At 44.8% G+C, this 19,384-nt stretch overlaps 1 protein-coding gene across 1 annotated transcript; it reads right to left on the reverse strand.

Annotated features, from left to right (window-relative positions):
* Positions 1 to 423: 423 nt before the first annotated feature.
* LOC137027560 (mucin-2-like) lies at positions 424 to 8,424 on the reverse strand. The gene is made up of 3 exons (XM_067395748.1): positions 8,403 to 8,424; positions 1,117 to 6,769; positions 424 to 943 (listed from the first exon to the last, which is right to left on the reverse strand). The coding sequence occupies exons 1-3, from the start codon at positions 8,422 to 8,424 to the stop codon at positions 424 to 426; spliced, it is 6,195 nt and encodes a 2,064-aa protein (XP_067251849.1).
* Positions 8,425 to 19,384: the final 10,960 nt, after the last annotated feature.

A 19,384-nucleotide genomic window follows, 5' to 3' on the forward strand; every position in this document is an offset into this window, starting at 1 on the left:
ATATATATATATATATATATATATATATATATATATATATATATAACTAAAGGCTTGTTACTATTATTACTTATTACTATTATGTGTGATTAGTCGATTAGAACGACTACTAGTCGACTAGAAAAATCAGCGTATCCTTGCTTCCTTTCCTTCAGAAATTATTTTCTTAACAGATCATCTGCAAATGAATTATTAAAATTAAACTAAATAGTTAAAAGACAAAATATTAGCTTACCTTTTGAATATATGTAATGATCTCATCATTGCTCAGCTCAACAAAGGATCTCAATTTGAAAGTTGCATAAGCAAATGCTGTGATATCTAAAAAATTCAAATTAGATTCATATCGGCATAGTTGAATAATACTTTAATAGGAAAGTCTAGGTGGTGAGTAATAAATGCTTGAACAAAAATATATTTTGCTTACTTTGGGGAGGAGAATCTGCAGATGATGTTGGAGCAGTGGATGTCGAAGTTAGTGCAGTTGTTTGTGTTGTAGATGTTAGTGCAGTTGATGTTGACTGAGTGGTAGATGTTGGCAAAGTTGATGTTGAAGTTGGTGCAGTTGTTTGTGTTGTAGATATTGGTGCAGTTGTTGACTGAGTGGTAGATGTTTGCGCAGTTGATGTCGAAGTTAGTGCAGTTGTTTGAGTTGTTGATGTTGGTGCAGTTGTTTGAGTTGTAGATGTTAGTGCAGTTGTTTGTGTTGTAGATATTGGCGCAGTTGTTGTTGACTGAGTGGTAGATGTTGGCGCAGTTGATGTCGAAGTTAGTGCAGTTGTTTGAGTTGTTGATGTTGGTGCAGTTGTTGTTTGAGTTGTAGATGTTAGCGCAGTTGATGTTGAAGTTGGTGCAGTTGTTGTTGAAGTTGATGCAGTTGTTTGTGTTGTAGATGTTAGCACAGTTGATGTTGAAGTTGGTGCAGTTGTTGTTGTTGTAGATTCTGAATTAGTTGATGTTTCTGTTTGAGTTGTGGTTTCAGCTGATGTTGGTTGAATTACTGTTGTTGTTTGTGTTGCTGTTGTTGGTTCAGATGTAGATGCTGGTGTAGTTGATATGTCTGTTTGAGTTGTAGATGTGGTTTCAGTTGTTGTTTGTGGTTGGGTTGTAGTTGGCGAGGAAGTTGTTGATTGAGTTGTAGCCACTGTTGTTGATTCAGATGTAGATTCTGGTGTAGTTGATGTTTCTGTTTGAGTTGTAGATGTGGTTTCAGTTGTTGTTGTTTGAACTACCAGTGTTGATTCAGCTATTGTTGTTGGTTCAGATGTAGTTGCTGAATTAGTTGATGTTTCTGTTTGAGTTGTGGTTTGAGTTGATGTTGGTTGTCCTGCTGTTGTTGGTTCAGATGTAGATGCTGGTGTAGTTGATGTTTCTGTTTGAGTTGTGGTTTGAGTTGATGTTGGTTGTCCTGCTGTTGTTGGTTCAGATGTAGATGCTGGTGTAGTTGATGTTTCTGTTTGAGTTGTAGATGTGGTTTCAGTTGTTGTTGTTTGAACTACCGGTGTTGATTCAGCTATTGTTGTTGGTTCAGATGTAGTTGCTGAATTAGTTGATGTTTCTGTTTGAGTTGTGGTTTGAGTTGATGTTGGTTGTCCTGCTGTTGTTGGTTCAGATGTAGATGCTGGTGTAGTTGATATGTCTGTTTGAGTTGTAGATGTGGTTTCAGTTGTTGTTTGTGGTTGGGTTGTAGTTGGCGAGGAAGTTGTTGATTGAGTTGTAGCCACTGTTGTTGATTCAGATGTAGATTCTGGTGTAGTTGATGTTTCTGTTTGAGTTGTAGATGTGGTTTCAGTTGTTGTTGTTTGAACTACCAGTGTTGATTCAGCTATTGTTGTTGGTTCAGATGTAGATGCTGGTGTAGTTGATGTTTCTGTTTGAGTTGTGGTTTGAGTTGATGTTGGTTGTCCTGCTGTTGTTGGTTCAGATGTAGATGCTGGTGTAGTTGATGTTTCTGTTTGAGTTGTAGATGTGGTTTCAGTTGTTGTTTGTGGTCGGGTTGTAGTTGGCGAGGAAGTTGTTGATTGAGTTGTAGCCACTGTTGTTGGTTCAGATGTAGATGCTGGTGTAGTTGATGTTTCTGTTTGAATTGTAGATGTGGTTTCAGTTGATGTTGGTTGAATTACTGTTGTTGTTTGTGTTGCTGTTGTTGGTTCAGATGTAGATGCTGGTGTAGTTGATATGTCTGTTTGAGTTGTAGATGTGGTTTCAGTTGTTGTTTGTGGTTGGGTTGTAGTTGATGAGGAAGTTGTTGATTGAGTTGTAGCCACTGTTGTTGATTCAGATGTAGATTCTGGTGTAGTTGATGTTTCTGTTTGAGTTGTAGATGTGGTTTCAGTTGTTGTTGTTTGAACTACCGGTGTTGATTCAGCTATTGTTGTTGGTTCAGATGTAGTTGCTGAATTAGTTGATGTTTCTGTTTGAGTTGTGGTTTCAGTTGATGTTGGTTGAATTACTGTTGTTGTTTGTGTTGCTGTTGTTGGTTCAGATGTAGATGCTGGTGTAGTTGATATGTCTGTTTGAGTTGTAGATGTGGTTTCAGTTGTTGTTTGTGGTTGGGTTGTAGTTGGCGAGGAAGTTGTTGATTGAGTTGTAGCCACTGTTGTTGATTCAGATGTAGATTCTGGTGTAGTTGATGTTTCTGTTTGAATTGAAGATGTGGTTTCAGTTGTTGTTGTTTGAACTACCAGTGTTGATTCAGCTATTGTTGTTGGTTCAGATGTAGTTGCTGAATTAGTTGATGTTTCTGTTTGAGTTGTGGTTTCAGTTGATGTTGGTTGTCCTGCTGTTGTTGATTCAGATGTAGATTCTGGTGTAGTTGATGTTTCTGTTTGAGTTGTAGATGTGGTTTCAGTTGTTGTTGTTTGAACTACCAGTGTTGATTCAGCTATTGTTGTTGGTTCAGATGTAGTTGCTGAATTAGTTGATGTTTCTGTTTGAGTTGATGTTGGTTGTCCTGCTGTTGTTGGTTCAGATGTAGATGCTGGTGTAGTTGATATGTCTGTTTGAGTTGTAGATGTGGTTTCAGTTGTTGTTTGTGGTTGGGTTGTAGTTGGCGAGGAAGTTGTTGATTGAGTTGTAGCCACTGTTGTTGATTCAGATGTAGATTCTGGTGTAGTTGATGTTTCTGTTTGAATTGAAGATGTGGTTTCAATTGTTGTTGTTTTAACTACCAGTGTTGATTCAGCTATTGTTGTTGGTTCAGATGTAGTTGCTGAATTAGTAGATGTTTCTATTTGAGTTGTGGTTTCAGTTGATGTTGGTTGAAATACTGTTGTTGTTTGTGTTGCTGTTGTTGGTTCAGATGTAGATGCTGGTGTAGTTGATATGTCTGTTTGAGTTGTAGATGTGGTTTCAGTTGTTGTTGTTTGAACTACCAGTGTTGATTCAGCTATTGTTGTTGGTTCAGATGAAGATGCTGAAATAGTTGATGTTTCTGTTTGAGTTGTGGTTTGAGTTGATGTTGGTTGTGCTGCTGTTGTTGGTTCAGATGTAGAAGCTGGTGTAGTTGATATGTCTGTTTGAGTTGTAGATGTGGTTTCAGTTGTTGTTTGTGGTTGGGTTGTAGTTGGCGAGGCAGTTGTTGATTGAGTTGTAGCCACTGTTGTTGATTCAGATGTAGATTCTGGTGTAGTTGATGTTTCTGTTTGAGTTGTAGATGTGGTTTCAGTTGTTGTTGTTTGAACTACCAGTGTTGATTCAGCTATTGTTATTGGTTCAGATGTATTTGCTGAATTAGTTGATGTTTCTGTTTGAGTTGTGGTTTCAGTTGATGTTGGTTGAATTACTGTTGTTGTTTGTGTTGCTGTTGTTGGTTCAGATGTAGATGCTGGTGTAGTTGATATGTCTGTTTGAGTTGTAGATGTGGATTCAGTTGATGTTGATTGAATTACTGTTGTTGTTTGTGTTGCTATTGTTGGTTCAGATGTAGATGCTGGTGTAGTTGATATGTCTGTTTGAGTTGTAGATGTGGTTTCAGTTGTTGTTTGTGGTTGGGTTGTAGTTGATGAGGAAGTTGTTGATTGAGTTGTAGCCATTGTTGTTGATTCAGATGTAGATTCTGGTGTAGTTGATGTTTCTGTTTGAATTGTAGATGTGGTTTCAGTTGTTGTTGTTTGAACTACCGGTGTTGATTCAGCTATTGTTGTTGGTTCAGATGTAGTTGCTGAATTAGTTGATGTTTCTGTTTGAGTTGTGGTTTGAGTTGATGTTGGTTTTCCTGCTGTTGTTGGTTCAGATGTAGATGCTGGTGTAGTTGATATGTCTGTTTGAGTTGTAGATGTGGTTTCAGTTGTTGTTGTTTGAAATACCAGTGTTGATTCAGCTATTGTTGTTGGTTCAGATGTAGTTGCTGAATTAGTTGATGTTTCTGTTTGAGTTGTAGATGTGGTTTCAGTTGATGTTGGTTGAATTACTGTTGTTGTTTGTGTTGCTGTTGTTGGTTCAGATGTAGATGCTGGTGTAGTTGATATGTCTGTTTGAGTTGTAGATGTGGTTTCAGTTGTTTTTTGTGGTTGTGTTGTAGTTGGCGAGGCAGTTGTTGATTGAGTTGTAGCCACTGTTGTTGATTCAGATGTAGATTCTGGTGTAGTTGATGTTTCTGTTTGAATTGAAGATGTGGTTTCAGTTGTTGTTGTTTGAACTACCAGTGTTGATTCAGCTATTGTTGTTGGTTCAGATGTAGTTGCTGAATTAGTTGATGTTTCTGTTTGAGTTGTGGTTTGAGTTGATGTTGGTTGTCCTGCTGTTGTTGGTTCAGATGTAGATGCTGGTGTAGTTGATATGTCTGTTTGAGTTGTAGATGTGGTTTCAGTTGTTGTTTGTGGTTGGGTTGTAGTTGGCGAGGAAGTTGTTGATTGAGTTGTAGCCACTGTTGTTGATTCAGATGTAGATTCTGGTGTAGTTGATGTTTCTGTTTGAGTTGTAGATGTGGTTTCAGTTGTTGTTTGTGGTTGGGTTGTAGTTGGCGAGGAAGTTGTTGATTGAGTTGTAGCCACTGTTGTTGATTCAGATGTAGATTCTGGTGTAGTTGATGTTTCTGTTTGAGTTGTAGATGTGGTTTCAGTTGTTGTTGTTTGAACTACCGGTGTTGATTCAGCTATTGTTGTTGGTTCAGATGTAGTTGCTGAATTAGTTGATGTTTCTGTTTGAGTTGTGGTTTCAGTTGATGTTGGTTGAATTACTGTTGTTGTTTGTGTTGCTGTTGTTGGTTCAGATGTAGATGCTGGTGTAGTTGATATGTCTGTTTGAGTTGTAGATGTGGTTTCAGTTGTTGTTTGTGGTTGGGTTGTAGTTGGCGAGGCAGTTGTTGATTGAGTTGTAGCCACTGTTGTTGATTCAGATGTAGATTCTGGTGTAGTTGATGTTTCTGTTTGAATTGAAGATGTGGTTTCAGTTGTTGTTGTTTGAACTACCAGTGTTGATTCAGCTATTGTTGTTGGTTCAGATGTAGTTGCTGAATTAGTTGATGTTTCTGTTTGAGTTGTGGTTTCAGTTGATGTTGGTTGTCCTGCTGTTGTTGATTCAGATGTAGATGCTGGTGTAGTTGATATGTCTGTTTGAGTTGTAGATGTGGTTTCAGTTGATGTTGGTTGAATTACTGTTGTTTGTGTTGCTATTGTTGGTTCAGATGTAGATGCTGGTGTAGTTGATATGTCTGTTTGAGTTGTAGATGTGGTTTCAGTTGTTGTTTGTGGTCGGGTTGTAGTTGGCGAGGAAGTTGTTGATTGAGTTGTAGCCACTGTTGTTGATTCAGATGTAGATTCTGGTGTAGCTGATGTTTCTGTTTGAATTGAAGATGTGGTTTCAGTTGTTGTTGTTTTAACTACCAGTGTTGATTCAGCTATTGTTGTTGGTTCAGATGTAGTTGCTGAATTAGTAGATGTTTCTGTTTGAGTTGTGGTTTCAGTTGATGTTGGTTGAAATACTGTTGTTGTTTGTGTTGCTGTTGTTGGTTCAGATGTAGATGCTGGTGTAGTTGATATGTCTGTTTTAGTTGTAGATGTGGTTTCAGTTGTTGTTGTTTGAACTACCAGTGTTGATTCAGCTATTGTTGTTGGTTCAGATGAAGATGCTGAAATAGTTGATGTTTCTGTTTGAGTTGATGTTGGTTGTGCTGCTGTTGTTGGTTCAGATGTAGATGCTGGTGTAGTTGATATGTCTGTTTGAGTTGTAGATGTGGTTTCAGTTGTTGTTGTTTGAACTACCAGTGTTGATTCAGCTATTGTTGTTGGTTCAGATGTATTTGCTGAATTAGTTGATGTTTCTGTTTGAGTTGTGGTTTCAGTTGATGTTGGTTGAATAACTGTTGTTGTTTGTGTTGCTGTTGTTGGTTCAGATGTAGTTGCTGAATTAGTTGATGTTTCTGTTTGAGTTGTGGTTTCAGGTGATGTTGGTTGAAATACTGTTGTTGTTTGTGTTGCTGTTGTTGGTTCAGATGTAGATGCTGGTGTAGTTGATATGTCTGTTTGAGTTGTAGATGTGGTTTCAGTTGTTGTTTGTGGTTGGGTTGTAGTTGGCGAGGCAGTTGTTGATTGAGTTGTAGCCACTGTTATTGATTCAGATGTAGATTCTGGTGTAGTTGATGTTTCTGTTTGAGTTGTAGATGTGGTTTCAGTTGTTATTGTTTGAACTACCAGTGTTGATTCAGCTATTGTTGTTGGTTCAGATGTAGTTGCTGAATTAGTTGAATCCAATATAAATGGTGTAGTATATGTTTCCAGAAGAGTTGTAGATGTGACTTCAGTTGTAATTTCTGTTGTTGTTTGTGCAGCTGGTGATGTAAAAGAAATTAATAAAACAGCAAAGCTTTAATAGATAAAATAGAACAAAGATATTTATAGATGGTAGACAAGTGACGTGTAGTAGAAAAATAAAGCAAACATGTTTTATGAGTTGGTTGTAATAAGTAAGCGCATGACGAATGAGAATGAAAGGGAACTGCTCACTCAGGCTGCCATGGTAAAATACACAGAGAGAGCAGTCTGGGTAACCCAGGTGGAAAAAATTTACATTTCTATAATGTAATTAAAGTGCTCTATTTTCGTGCACTATTTTTGTACTAATTTTTATACTAAAAATTCTTAAGACATTGTGTTCAGATAGGCTGTATCAGTGTCCAGTTTGCACATATAATTCATCTGAAGAAGGTTAGATTAGACCTCAAGGTTAGATTACTGTAACGCTCTACTGGGAGGTTGTTCCTCCCGCTTGATAAATAAACTACAGCTCGTACAAAATGCAGCAGCTAGAGTCCTTACTGGAAGTATGACCATATTAGCCCAGTTCTGTCGTCACTGCATTGGCTTCCTGTTAAACATCGTATAGATTTTAAAATCTTGTTAATTACTTACAAAGCACTAAATGGTTTAGCCCCCAGTACCTAAGCGAGCTCTTAATGCATTATAGTCCTTCACGTTTATTGCGATCTCAGAATTCAGAATATCGAAATCAACGCAAGTGGTAGATCCTTCTCCTATTTGGCACCTAAACTGTGGAACAACCTTCCTAGCATTGTTCAGGATGCAGACACACTCTGTCAGTTTACATCTAGACTAAAAACGCATCTCTTTAACCTGGCATACACATAACACATTATATATTTATATTTTCAAATCCATTAAAGGATTATTAGGCTGCATAAATTAGTTCAACCGGAACCGGGAACACTTCCTATAACACCAGATGTACTTGTTACATCAGAAAAAGAATGGCATCTACGCTAATATTGGTCTTTCTGTTTATCCCGAGGTTTACCGTATTCAACCGGATTCGGCGCCGTTTCCAGATGAGACTGAGGACTGGTGCCTTGACACGACCACAACGCAGCCCTGTATCAGCAGAGATCGAGTCGACTAGATCATCCATTGTGAAGACATCATCAACAAGACAGCCAGTGTCACAGTTTCCTCAAAATTATAATCACGATTATTAATCATGTTTATTCTATCAAAAGAGTAATGTAACTATGGCTATTTTGCAAGTTCTTTACCAACCTACACTTCACCCAAAAGGCCTGTAGGTGGCACAAAGACTTAAATTTAACCAACTATGATAACTTCGTTAGATGGTAAATCAATACAAAACATGGTTTTGGTGAGCGCTTTGTAATATGTATTTACATTAGATTTTAAAGCAACACAATTAGTTTGCAATAAGACAAACCAGATTCAAATTGCCCGGCAAATTCGTAAAAATCATTTCTAGCTGATCAACATTATGAAAACTGGTAAAACCTTTAGGAACTTCAAAAGATAAAACAGTGAAATTCCTAATATTACTTCCAATATTTCCAAATTATGTGTCATGATCACCAGTGAGAGTGCCCTATCAGCCACTAGAGGGCACTCCATCCCGGACTCTCATTTCCACCTGTTACATGGACTACAATTCCCACACACACTCACCGGACTCATTATCCAATGTCATTACACCCAGCTGTATTGTATCATGTCATTAGTGTCTGTCTATTTATACTGAGTTGTTTCTGTCCTTGGTTGTGGTTCGTTGTTTTAATGTCATGCGTCTTCTGATTCCCCAGTGGTCTGTTTTGGGTTTTCTTTGTGTTATTTTGTACCTGTTTGTTTGGACTGATTTCATGGACTTTGACCCTTGCCTGCTCTGTGGATTACGTTTTTGGATTACCCCTTTAATAAATCTCTGCTGCACTTGGATCTACCTTTTGTCTTCGTGTGTACCGTGACAGAACGAACCATCACTATGCAAGGATCCAGCGGCAGGAGACTCCGGTCATCAGTGGGGGCTGAGGAGGCTCAGGCCCTGTTGTCAACTCTTCATCAGAGGAGAATGGGAGTGCGGGCATTTGTCCAGAAGTTCTGGTCACGGGGGGAGGGGTATAGACTCTCTGATGCGGTCCTCAAGGACACAGTTAATAACTGTCTGAATGATCCTCTGCCGCAGTGTGAGATGGAGCTGGTGGGGAGGTTACATTTTTGGAATTTTGCCAGTTACCTGTATCTGCGTAGGGATGGGCAGATTCAGTGACCTCCAGCCCGTGACTCCGCTCTAGCCCGTGACTCCGCTCCAGTCCGTAAGCCCGCTCCAGCCCTTGAGTCCATTCCAGAGCCCGCTCCAGCCCTTGAGTCCATTCCAGAGCCCGCTCCAGCCAGTGAGTCCACTCCAGAGCCCGCTGCAGCCCGTGTGTCCTTTCCAAGGCCTGCTCCAGCCCATGAGGGTGTTTCAGCCCGTGAATCCGCTCCAGAGGCCTCAGAGGAGGTTGGCACTGAGTCTCCACTTCACACTCGTAAGAGGAGGAGGAGGAAGGCTTTAGTTATCCCTCAAGGCCTGAGGGCCCTCCCAGAACCCCTTCCAGCCCGTGAGTCCACTCCAGAGCCCTCGCCAGCCCGTGAGTCCGCTCCAGAGCCCTCGCCAGCCCGTGAGTCCGCTCCAGAGCCCTCGCCAGCCCGTGAGTCCGCTCCAGAGCCCTCGCCAGCCCGTGAGTCCGCTCCAGAGCCCTCGCCAGCCCGTGAGTCCGCTCCAGAGCCCTCGCCAGCCCGTGAGTCCGCTCCAGAGCCCTAGCCAGCCCGTGAGTCCGCTCCAGAGCCCTCGCCAGCCCGTGAGTCCGCTCCAGAGCCCTCGCCAGCCCGTGAGTCCGCTCCAGAGCCCTCGCCAGCCCGTGAGTCCGCTCCAGAGCCCTCGCCAGCCCGTGAGTCCGCTCCAGAGCCCTCGCCAGCCCGTGAGTCCGCTCCAGAGCCCTCGCCAGCCCGTGAGTCCGCTCCAGAGCCCTCGCCAGCCCGTGAGTCCGCTCCAGAGCCCTCGCCAGCCCGTGAGTCCGCTCCAGAGCCCTCGCCAGCCCGTGAGTCCGCTCCAGAGCCCTCGCCAGCCCGTGAGTCCGCTCCAGAGCCCTCGCCAGCCCGTGAGCCCGCTCCAGAGCCCTCGCCAGCCCGTGAGCCCACTCCAGCTCTGCATGCTCTCCATGTCAGTCCACACATGGCCCAGAAGGTGGTTTTAACTTTTTATGTCTTGGTGGTCTTGCGTGCCTGGAGGATGCACACTGGTGTTGTTGACTCTGGATCAGGCGGCCAGTTCAAGGTCGCTGCCATCCATAAACAGCCCAATGCCGTCCCGGAGCAGCCCGAGCCCGCTGCCGCTGCCGTCCCGGAGCAGCCCGAGCCCGACCCCGCTGCCGTCCCGGAGTAGTCCCAGCCCGTGCCCGCTGCCGTCACAGAGCTTTCCGCTCTCCCTGATATGGCCACGGAGCACCCTTGGCCAGCCTTGACGCCGCCGTCCAAGCCTTCTGCCCTGCCGCCTCTGCCCAGGCTACCTGAACTGTTGAGGCCCGCCTGGTCAGTTCCTCCTGCGCCACCCAGGCATTCAGCCAGGACTCCAGAACCGCTGGAACCAGCCTGGTGAGTTCCTCCAGCGCCACCCTGGCACTCAGCCAGAACTTTAGAACCGCTGGAACCAGCCTGGTCAGTTCCTCCAGCACCGCCCTGGCTATCAGTTGGGGACCCTGGATCTGGCCCGCCATCCCTCCCACTGATCCTCCTCCTATCCACCTCCCTCCTGAGTTTTTGTGTTTTTGTGTTGTCTGGTGGAGCGTCTGTTGGCCACTCCTTTGAGGGGGGGTAATGTCATGATCACCAGTGAGAGTGCCCTATCAGCCACTAGAGGGCACTCCATCCCGGACTCTCATTTCCACCTGTTACATGGACTACAATTCCCACACACACTCACCGGACTCATTATCCAATGTCATTACACCCATCTGTATTGTATCATGTCATTAGTGTCTGTCTATTTATACTGAGTTGTTTCTGTCCTTGGTTGTGGTTCGTTGTTTTAATGTCATGCGTCTTCTGATTCCCTAGTTGTCTGTTTTGAGTTTTCTTTGTGTTATTTTGTACCTGTTTGTTTGGACTGATTTCATGGACTTTGACCCTTGCCTGCTCTGTGGATTACGTTTTTGGATTACCCCTTTAATAAATCTCTGCTGCACTTGGATCTACCTTTTGTCTTCGTGTGTACCGTGACATTATGTTCATTTTCATAGAGCGGGCCAATATCGTGACGATTATTTAAAATCAATCGAGAGAAGCAGATATCGTTATTGTGATAAAATACAATTAATCGTGCAGCCCTAATTTAATTTGACTTGACATTTGATATTCAACAGTATCCTTGACATTTATTTAACAGTGCTTTTGATCTGCCTGCATTGACACTATTCTTTAAAAGGAAAAAATATATACCAATTATCACTGTAAAGCTGGTTTGACACAATCTGCATTGTAAAAAGCGCTATATAAATAAAGGTGACTTGACTTGACTTGAAGAAGACTTGATGAAATATGTGTGTATTGTGATGGAAATATTTTATGTCAACATGAAATGTACAGAAAATGCAGACTAAGGATGCTCAGGTCAAAGACCAGTCACATGATTAGCTTAGCTCATTACAAACCAATCACCAGAACAAATCAGATGAAGACTTTGATTTTTACTCAACTGTAAGACTTAAATGTGCATGTATCTTTCTATTCATTGAGACTCACTCCGTTGTTGTGACGAGTGACCTCCCGGCCATAAATAAAACTTAATTTCTGCAAAGAGCAACTTGGAAGTCGTGTCAGGTATATGATGCGCAGCTAAGGAATAGAAGTACTAAAGATTCTACGCTCAAAAGACCACAGCAGAGACAGTGATAGTGTTGGAAGATTATAGAGTCACCCTCGGGGTGAGGCTGTAATACTCAGAGTTAGTATTAATGATCCTGTGTCAGACCAGCGTACACCTGAGAAGGACGGTCAGAGTGTATAGATGCTAAAGACCTGTGTGCTCATGTGTGATTGAGGTAATGATAGTAGCTTCTTGACGGGATGCCGTCACTTTATTTCGGGAAAGGAATTACTTCGAAATATTGGAAATGTATTAGAAGTATTCGAGAAGGGAATTACCTCGAGATACTGTAGTAATATATTGTATTATATTCGGGACGGGAATTAGCTCGAAGGTACTGTAGTACTATATTGGTACTGAGTATTATATATTACGGTATATTGACAGATGAAGGTTGTTTGAATTGTCAGTGGCAAAGTCAGATTAGTATTGAGAATTTCCACGACAGTATACACTGTGCTGGTTCATGTTTGGTGCAGGAGAATATGTGAAATATGTCTATAAAAACTTTAAACACGAATACTTTATTCTGTATATGAGCTATGAGCCATGTGGCTAGTGTTGTTAAACAATGCGAGCTCCGCTCTGAAACCGATCATATGCGCGCCCCACGTGCATATCATAACAATCGTATTTTTCATGTGTTCGTATTCAAACTCCAGTTCTGACCGCATCACGGGCAAAATATAAAAAACACTCATGTGCTGCTGTGCTGAGGGAAACATAGGCTACGCTCGCAAGTCTGAACACAGAGCAGGCAGAGGTGAATGAGCCGCACTTTGTTACATTTAAATTCTCCGCTGTAATGCGATCTTATGCGTACATATTTTCCATTTGAGCTGGTAGATTACAGCAAAACAATCCACATGCACTCAAACTTCTGCTCTGGTCACATCACAGGAAAACACATTTTTGTGTTGTAGCACTGAGGAAAGGAGCACAGAGATAATACAGAGATAATCAAAAGCACATTTTAGTTCATATTTCAGGGTGTCTCAAAAAAGTACAGTTGAGAACACTGTTCTTAAGATTATCTTAAGAAGTACTAAAGTAGAATTTTTATTGAAAATGTACTTTTTTTTTCAACTAGGAGTGCATCTGGCACACAAAATGTAGAATGTCCTGTGTATAAGCTTCCAGTGGACAGTCACCCTGCTCCAGACAGAGTAACTGAACTACGGGGAGGTCCATGAAAGGAAAACAAAAGAAACAAAAGGGGAAAACGCCACTGTAACGCAGTTTGTATATACGGGAAGAAGGAGATGCGAACCGGCGAACATTCAACAAAACTTAACTTACCAAAATAAACAAATACAAATACTCCCGCGGACAAGGACAGACGAGATGAGAGAAAGGAGACGGAAGCATGGGGAGTGACAGGACGAGAGGGGAGAGAGGTAAAAGAAAGAAAGAAAAGAGGCTCTTCCTCGCGGTGCCATACGATGGCACTGGACGCTCGGTGGACGGCCCGATCCTCGACCGCTTCCTGACGGCCGGCAATGGCTCCTCCGGTTGAGGGCAGCCGGCAGCTAGTCCGCCGTCCCTTGCTCCTCCCCTTTATGGTGGAGGTAGCAGGCTCTGGCCCACGGCGGACGACCGCACTCCTCTGCTCCCTCCAGGACGGCAGCCACCCCACCTCGTCCCAGGAGCATGGCATCCGGGTCTCCGTCCCACCTTTCACTAGGCTCCAGCACCACCGCCTCGGGCAGCCTCTCGTGGTCTTCACACTCCTGCGCTGCCCGAACTCTGCAGCACCACGATCCCCCTCAGCAGCGAGGGCTCTCCGACAGTATGTCCCTCCTTCCTCCCGGGTTTCGGCACCAATTTAACGCAGTTCGTATATACAGGAAGAAGGAGAACATTCAACAAAACTTTAATACCAAAATAAACAAGGAACAAAACGAAAGTAACGAAAGCCGGCAGACGTCCGCGAGGGTCTGCCGGCCACACAAACATAATAAAACTTAAAATAATATCCAGGCCTGGTCCTCTCTCATCCTTCACTGTCATCACTCCTCCTTTTATGCTCCCGGAGCTCCTCCGTGAGAGATTCAAGGCCGGTGCGCCTCCCAGGTGGGGCTCATTAACTCTCGCACCACCGGCCTCATGCCATTCCCTCACGGCTCTCGTCCGCGCCTGGTCGTCATCTCATCCAGCTGTTCTTTTAAATCTGAAAACTCACTGGAAATTCCGAAAGTGTCTTTTCATTTCTGACTCCCAGTCACCCATACTTTTGGTCATGCTTTACTCACCACTTTGCGAATAGAGCTGAGCGTGTCTGGCAAGCCCAAGTCTTCCTCAACATTGCCATCTTCCCTTAACCCTTTCAAGCGTGAGTTTAAAATATTCTAGCTGACCCCCCAGAGTGAGTTTTTTTAAGGCGACCGTTATTTTAGAATGTTTGCCCTCATTGCTTCCATGGTGACACGTCATGCTTGTCACGTATGCTGAACGCAGCCACAATAACACTGTATGACAGATGGATCGCTTTTATTTTGTTTTTCCTTTTTTATTTAAAATTCTTACCATGGCATCAACTATCTAATATTCTGATTTTCAAATATGTGTAAGTGAGTGTGTTTTGCCGTTTAAAATCCTTTATAAATGATCTTTACCTTGATCTATAACGCGAGCCTCCATCTTAGTTTGCGCTGCAGTTCACAGAGTCCTGTCAGTCGGATTTACAGCACATGAATTCATCAGTTTCTCATGAAATATATGCAAGTAAGTGGCTGGTGAACTGGAAGAATAATAGAGTAAACTTTATAGTTACTTAGGCCCATTATGTGTGTGTGATATAAATAAATGTCGGCAATTTATATTTGAATGGATTGTTATTGCTGCTTCCACTGATGTCTGACATCAGTGTGTATTTTATAAACTCTAAATGTATTGTTTTACTGGTGCTTATGCATATTTAAATGTCTGAAACCTTAAAAAAAAAAAAAAACATTATGTGGCTGAAAACACTGCGACGTCAAAACAATGTGACGTCGTTAAATATTCTAAATCCCATATGTGGGACCGTACGCCCAGGGGCACAGAAATAAAAATCCCATATGTGGGACTGTACCGCAAAAGGTTAAGCTGACTTCGCAAGTGTGGTCTCTTGGCCCCTTTTCAACTTCTTTCTGTTTCACCCCTCTTACCCCTGACCTAATTTTCTTGTTTTTAATCCATGTTAATTTCAATATAGTTTTGTCTCTCTTTTAGAAAACTGACATACTTGTATTTCCTGGGATTATATTTGGCTAATATCAGAGTTGTTTCTTATGCTGCTGCCATTCAGTATCATGTACAACCGGAAGTCCCTCACTCCCCAAAATTCAGTGTTTTTTTTTTTTTTTTTTTTTTTTTTACAAATATTAAAGGAGAAGTCTGTCATTTCTGTGGAATTGCAAAAATAATTACAGGTTACCTGAACACTAGCCCCTGTCTTCCTTTGGTCAAGCAAACAGATTGTAATTGGATGAGCCAATATTGCCATGTCAGGGAATGCTAAAAAAATGGAGCAACATTTAAATAGATTCACAGGGTTCTGTTTGCCTTACTTATTGTTTTACTTTTTATATCACAATGGGATACAAAAATGTATACATCCAATGAATGCGTTAGGTGGTCCAAAGAAAATTTAAGAGGTAGAAAATATGTCATTGTACTATAAAAACATCCTGTAAGTTTCAAAACTCAAAACTTTCTCATTAGCCTAAAAACAGCTTATATTAAAGCCAGTCTGGTAAAACGACAGGGAGCACATTCTGGAATGTGCCACTTTATGATGTAATAGTGTGGCTAAGCACCGCCTCCACGGAAGAAGATCAAGATCTGCTTCTACATTTCTGCCTGTTTAGTCCCACCAACTGATTCGCACAGAGTAGGTAAAAAACAAGAGAAGCAAACACAGGTCTACACAGAAACCAAACGATAAAGATGGCTCCGAAGACAACGAGACGATGTGCAGTACCAAGTTTAGGGCCCTATGTTTTGGTATTCAGTATACTAGATGCCTCTACACCCAGAAATGGTCGGTCTTCATCGACTGGTGTGCAGTTTGAAACGAAGACCCTGTTGAGTGTAACATATCACCGATAATGTAATTTCTCCATGAGCATCTGGACAAGGGCCTCACCCCTTTCATGCTCAAGGCGTTCTGCGTTTCCCCCCGCCCTCTCACTGTACCCACCTGGGACCTCTCCACGGTCCTCAGAGCACTCAAAGGGGCCGCCTTTGAGCTGCTGCGGTCAGCTGAACTTCGGCCCCTGTCGCTTAAAACCGCTATGCTACTTGCTCTAGCATCGGTTAATCGAGTAGGCGACCTGCAGGCCCTCTCTGTGAGCCCTGCATGCCTTGAATTTGGGCCTAACGACTCGAAGGTCATCCTGAAACCCAGGCATGGCTACGTCCCTAAAGTGCTCTTGACTCGACTCCAGAGCACAGGTCATTTCCCTCTTGGCGCTACCTCCCTCGGCGGACGAGCAAGAGTTGAATTTACTCTGCCCAGTGAGGGCATTGAGGACCTACATCGAGCAGTCACAGCCGTTCTGGCAGTCTGACCAGCTCTTCGTCTGCTTTGGCGGCCACACCAAGGGGCTTCCGGTCACTAAGCAACAACTCTCGCATTGGATAGTCGACGCTATTGCTCTCTGCTACTATTTGCCCCATAGGAGTACGAGCCCTCTCCACTAGAGGTATGACCTCCTCGTGGGCCTGGTCTACTGGTGTCTCTATCAAAGACATCTGTGAGGCAGCCAGCTGGTCCTCGCAGTCCAATTTTGCCAGATTCTATAACCTACACACTCAGGTCCTTTCAGTATGATCCGACGGCCTCTAGTGAGCCCCTTCATCATACTCTTTTACTGGAGGGAGCCACCTCCCTCCTTAGCATGTGTAACATAGGGCTTGATGTCTTCGGCTTCCTTACCTTAGGTTCAGTCATTCCCTCCCATGGCACGGCATGATTGTATTCATTCCCCACACGCAGTATGAGTGAAGTATCGAAAGGGAACGTACTCGTTACGAATGTAACCTTGGTTCCCTGAGATATGGAACGAGTACTGGGTTCGCTGCCATGCCACGGGGCTGCACGACTCAGTGTTGTCGCTTCAGTCAAATGACCTTGTAACAATGTTCGATGTAAGGAAGGAAGAGGACAGGGTCGGCTTGACTACTGACTGCTTTTATTATAATTCAAAACAACAACAAAAAGGTGTGCAGACAGGCACAGTGCGGTCAAAAAGGCATAAACAATAAACTCCGTTGGCATCCGGTAGTGCAGCAGTCAGTAGTCCTTCTCTCTCTCACACGCTTCTGCTTCTCCTGCCATTAAATACTCTCTCCACGCCAATTACTAAAACAACAGACAGGTGTTCGTTATTTGCGCTTAACCCACTCACACACCGCGGCTCTCCTGCCTCTCTCTCTTCCGCTGCAGACTCTGCTGAACCAGGCCCCTCCTGCCACAGATCTGAAATCCTATGGCAAAATGCTCGCTTGTATAGCCAGACGCCCCGCCCATTTTGGCGGGCTTTGGCACACTGCATTGCCATAGGCTTGTGCAGCTCCGCCGCGCCGTCATTGGTTCAAAAAGTTTTCCAGTTTGAACCAATGGCCATGCAGTTACACTGCGTTGTTGAATAAGGCTTCAGTACCGAGGAAAAAAGGAGTTCCCTTTAGATACTTCACTCGTACTGCGTATGGGGGAAAAGTCTCACTTTTTCCCCGCTACTGAAGCCTTTTCAATAACGCAGTGCAGCTGCATCGTCATTGGTTCACTCATTGCAAGTCGTTGAACCAATGACGGCGTGGCTTTGCTGCACGGCCTATGGCGACAAAGCGCGCAAACTATCCCGCCGAAATGGGCGGGGTAAAGCCCCCGCCGATCGCGCCCTCCTCTCGCCTTCCTCCCTCAAGCCAGCTAGGAAGAGACAGCGGGGAAGACCGGCCTAGCGCACTGAGCTGAGTGAGCTCATGTCGGCCCAATGCCCGCGTGCCTCGCCCTCTCCCAGCAGAGAACAGTCCCCAGTTCTGTTCTCCCGCCCCGAACAACGTCCCTCAGCAGATGCAAATGATGAAGAGCAGCTTGACGACTCTGTGTCTCTGGCAGCCTCTGAACCGGAGCACATCACGAAGCCGCCTGGATGAGTGGTTCCTCCCAGGCTGCCGTCAAGCCCCTCGACAACGCTCGGCCCCGTTCTTTCCTGAAGTTCACAAGGAACTGGCGAAGTCATGGGGCGCCCCGTATTCAGCCCGCCTGCACACTTCACACCGCTCAGCCCTCACCTCGGTTGATGGTTCGGAGGAGAAGGTTTACGAACACCTGCCACCCATGGATGAAGCAGTGGCTGCTCACCTCTGTCCGCCCATGCCTCTGGGCTGGAAAACAAAGCATTCCCTTCCATCTAAGCCCTGCAGGACCACCTCCGCCCTCGCAGGGAGAGCGTACGCCTCTGCTGGCCAAGCCACCTCAGCGCTCCATTCTATGGCCATCTTCCAGGTCTTCCAAGCCAAACTTTTCCGCTCCATGGACGAGTCTGCCGTTGAAGAGACCGCCTTCAGGGACCTCCGCAGCGCGACTGATTTAGCCCAGCGGGCCACGAAGGCAGCGGCCCAGGCCATTGGCAGATCAATGGCCAGCCTGGTGGTGCTGGAGCGCCATTTATGGCTTAACCTGACGGAGATCAAAGATCAGGACAAGACGACCTTCCTGGATGCACCCGTCTCCCCGTCAGGACTCTTTGGACCAGCAGTGGAAGGTTTCACAGAGCGTTTCACGGCAGCACAGAAGACTTCTCAAGCGATGAGACATTTCCTGCCCAAGCGTTCGAGCTCCGCATCTGCTCCTAGCCGCCCCAGGCCTGCACCGGCTCAGCAGACGAAACCAGTCCCTCCTGCCTCTCAGGCTGCACCATCCAAAGAGCACCGCCACCGCTCGCGCTCTGCTAAGCGCACAACGTTCCCGAAACGCCAGGGACCCCGGCCCAAGATTGTGCTGGACCCGGCGCCTCAGAAGTCGTCCTGATCAGCCAGAAAAGAAGAGGATTGGGGCATGTCTCGCCATGGCCGGACCACCCTGAAAGCTCGCTCGTGCATGCTCCCCTCCGCCTTGTTTAACTCCGGGTGTGGGACAAATGCACTCTGCAGTAATAGGGCCCACACTTGTTGCGTCCTCAACAACCGCCGTTATCACGGCGACCAATTTTTTACACACTCCTCAAAAGAGCTTATTTCCTCTTCCTCCTATATCGGTGTGCGGCCCCCCTCTAAGCGGGCCGCCATCCGATGTCATTCTACCCCTTGCTGCCCGGGTCAAGGCTTGGCAGGCCATCCTCGGTGTGTCAAGTTGGATTCTGAGAACCATAAGCCTAGGTTACTCGCTCCAGTTTGCCAGAAGGCCCCCATGATGTCCCGGAGCAATGTCCCCTCCTACGGGTGGATGCTCCATCCCCAGACAGTTCACACCTTTTGGGAGTCCTTCGGGAAGGCGGAGGTAGACCTCTTCGCCTCTCAAGACAACTCTCATTGCCCAATTTATTTTTCAAAGAAGGACGATGCGCTGGCCCACTCTTGGCCCAACACCCTTCTCTACGCTTTTCCCCCAGTCGCTCTGATCCCTCAGGTCATCAGGCGTGTCAGGGAAGACAAACACAGAGTTCTGTTAGTGGCCCCGCTCTGGAGGTGCCAAGTCTGGACCTCTGAGCTGTTCAGGCTTTCCACGAAAGCCCCCTGGCCGATTCCCCTGAGACGGGACCTT

The sequence above is a fragment of the Chanodichthys erythropterus genome, chromosome 10 (assembly GCF_024489055.1).
Source record: "Chanodichthys erythropterus isolate Z2021 chromosome 10, ASM2448905v1, whole genome shotgun sequence".
Taxonomy (NCBI): Eukaryota; Metazoa; Chordata; class Actinopteri; order Cypriniformes; family Xenocyprididae; genus Chanodichthys; species Chanodichthys erythropterus.

Bases quoted from the DNA above. Each gene is read 5' to 3' on its own strand.
- LOC137027560 (XM_067395748.1), bottom strand. From the start codon at position 8,424: ATGACATTGGATAATGAGTCCG. The intron at 6,770-8,402 runs GTGAGTGTGTGT...TTACATCACCAG, and splicing joins GACATTGGATAATGAGTCCG to CTGCACAAACAACAACAGAA. The intron at 944-1,116 runs GCCAACTACAAC...CAACTAATTCAG, and splicing joins ACTCAATCAACAACTTCCTC to AATCTACAACAACAACAACT.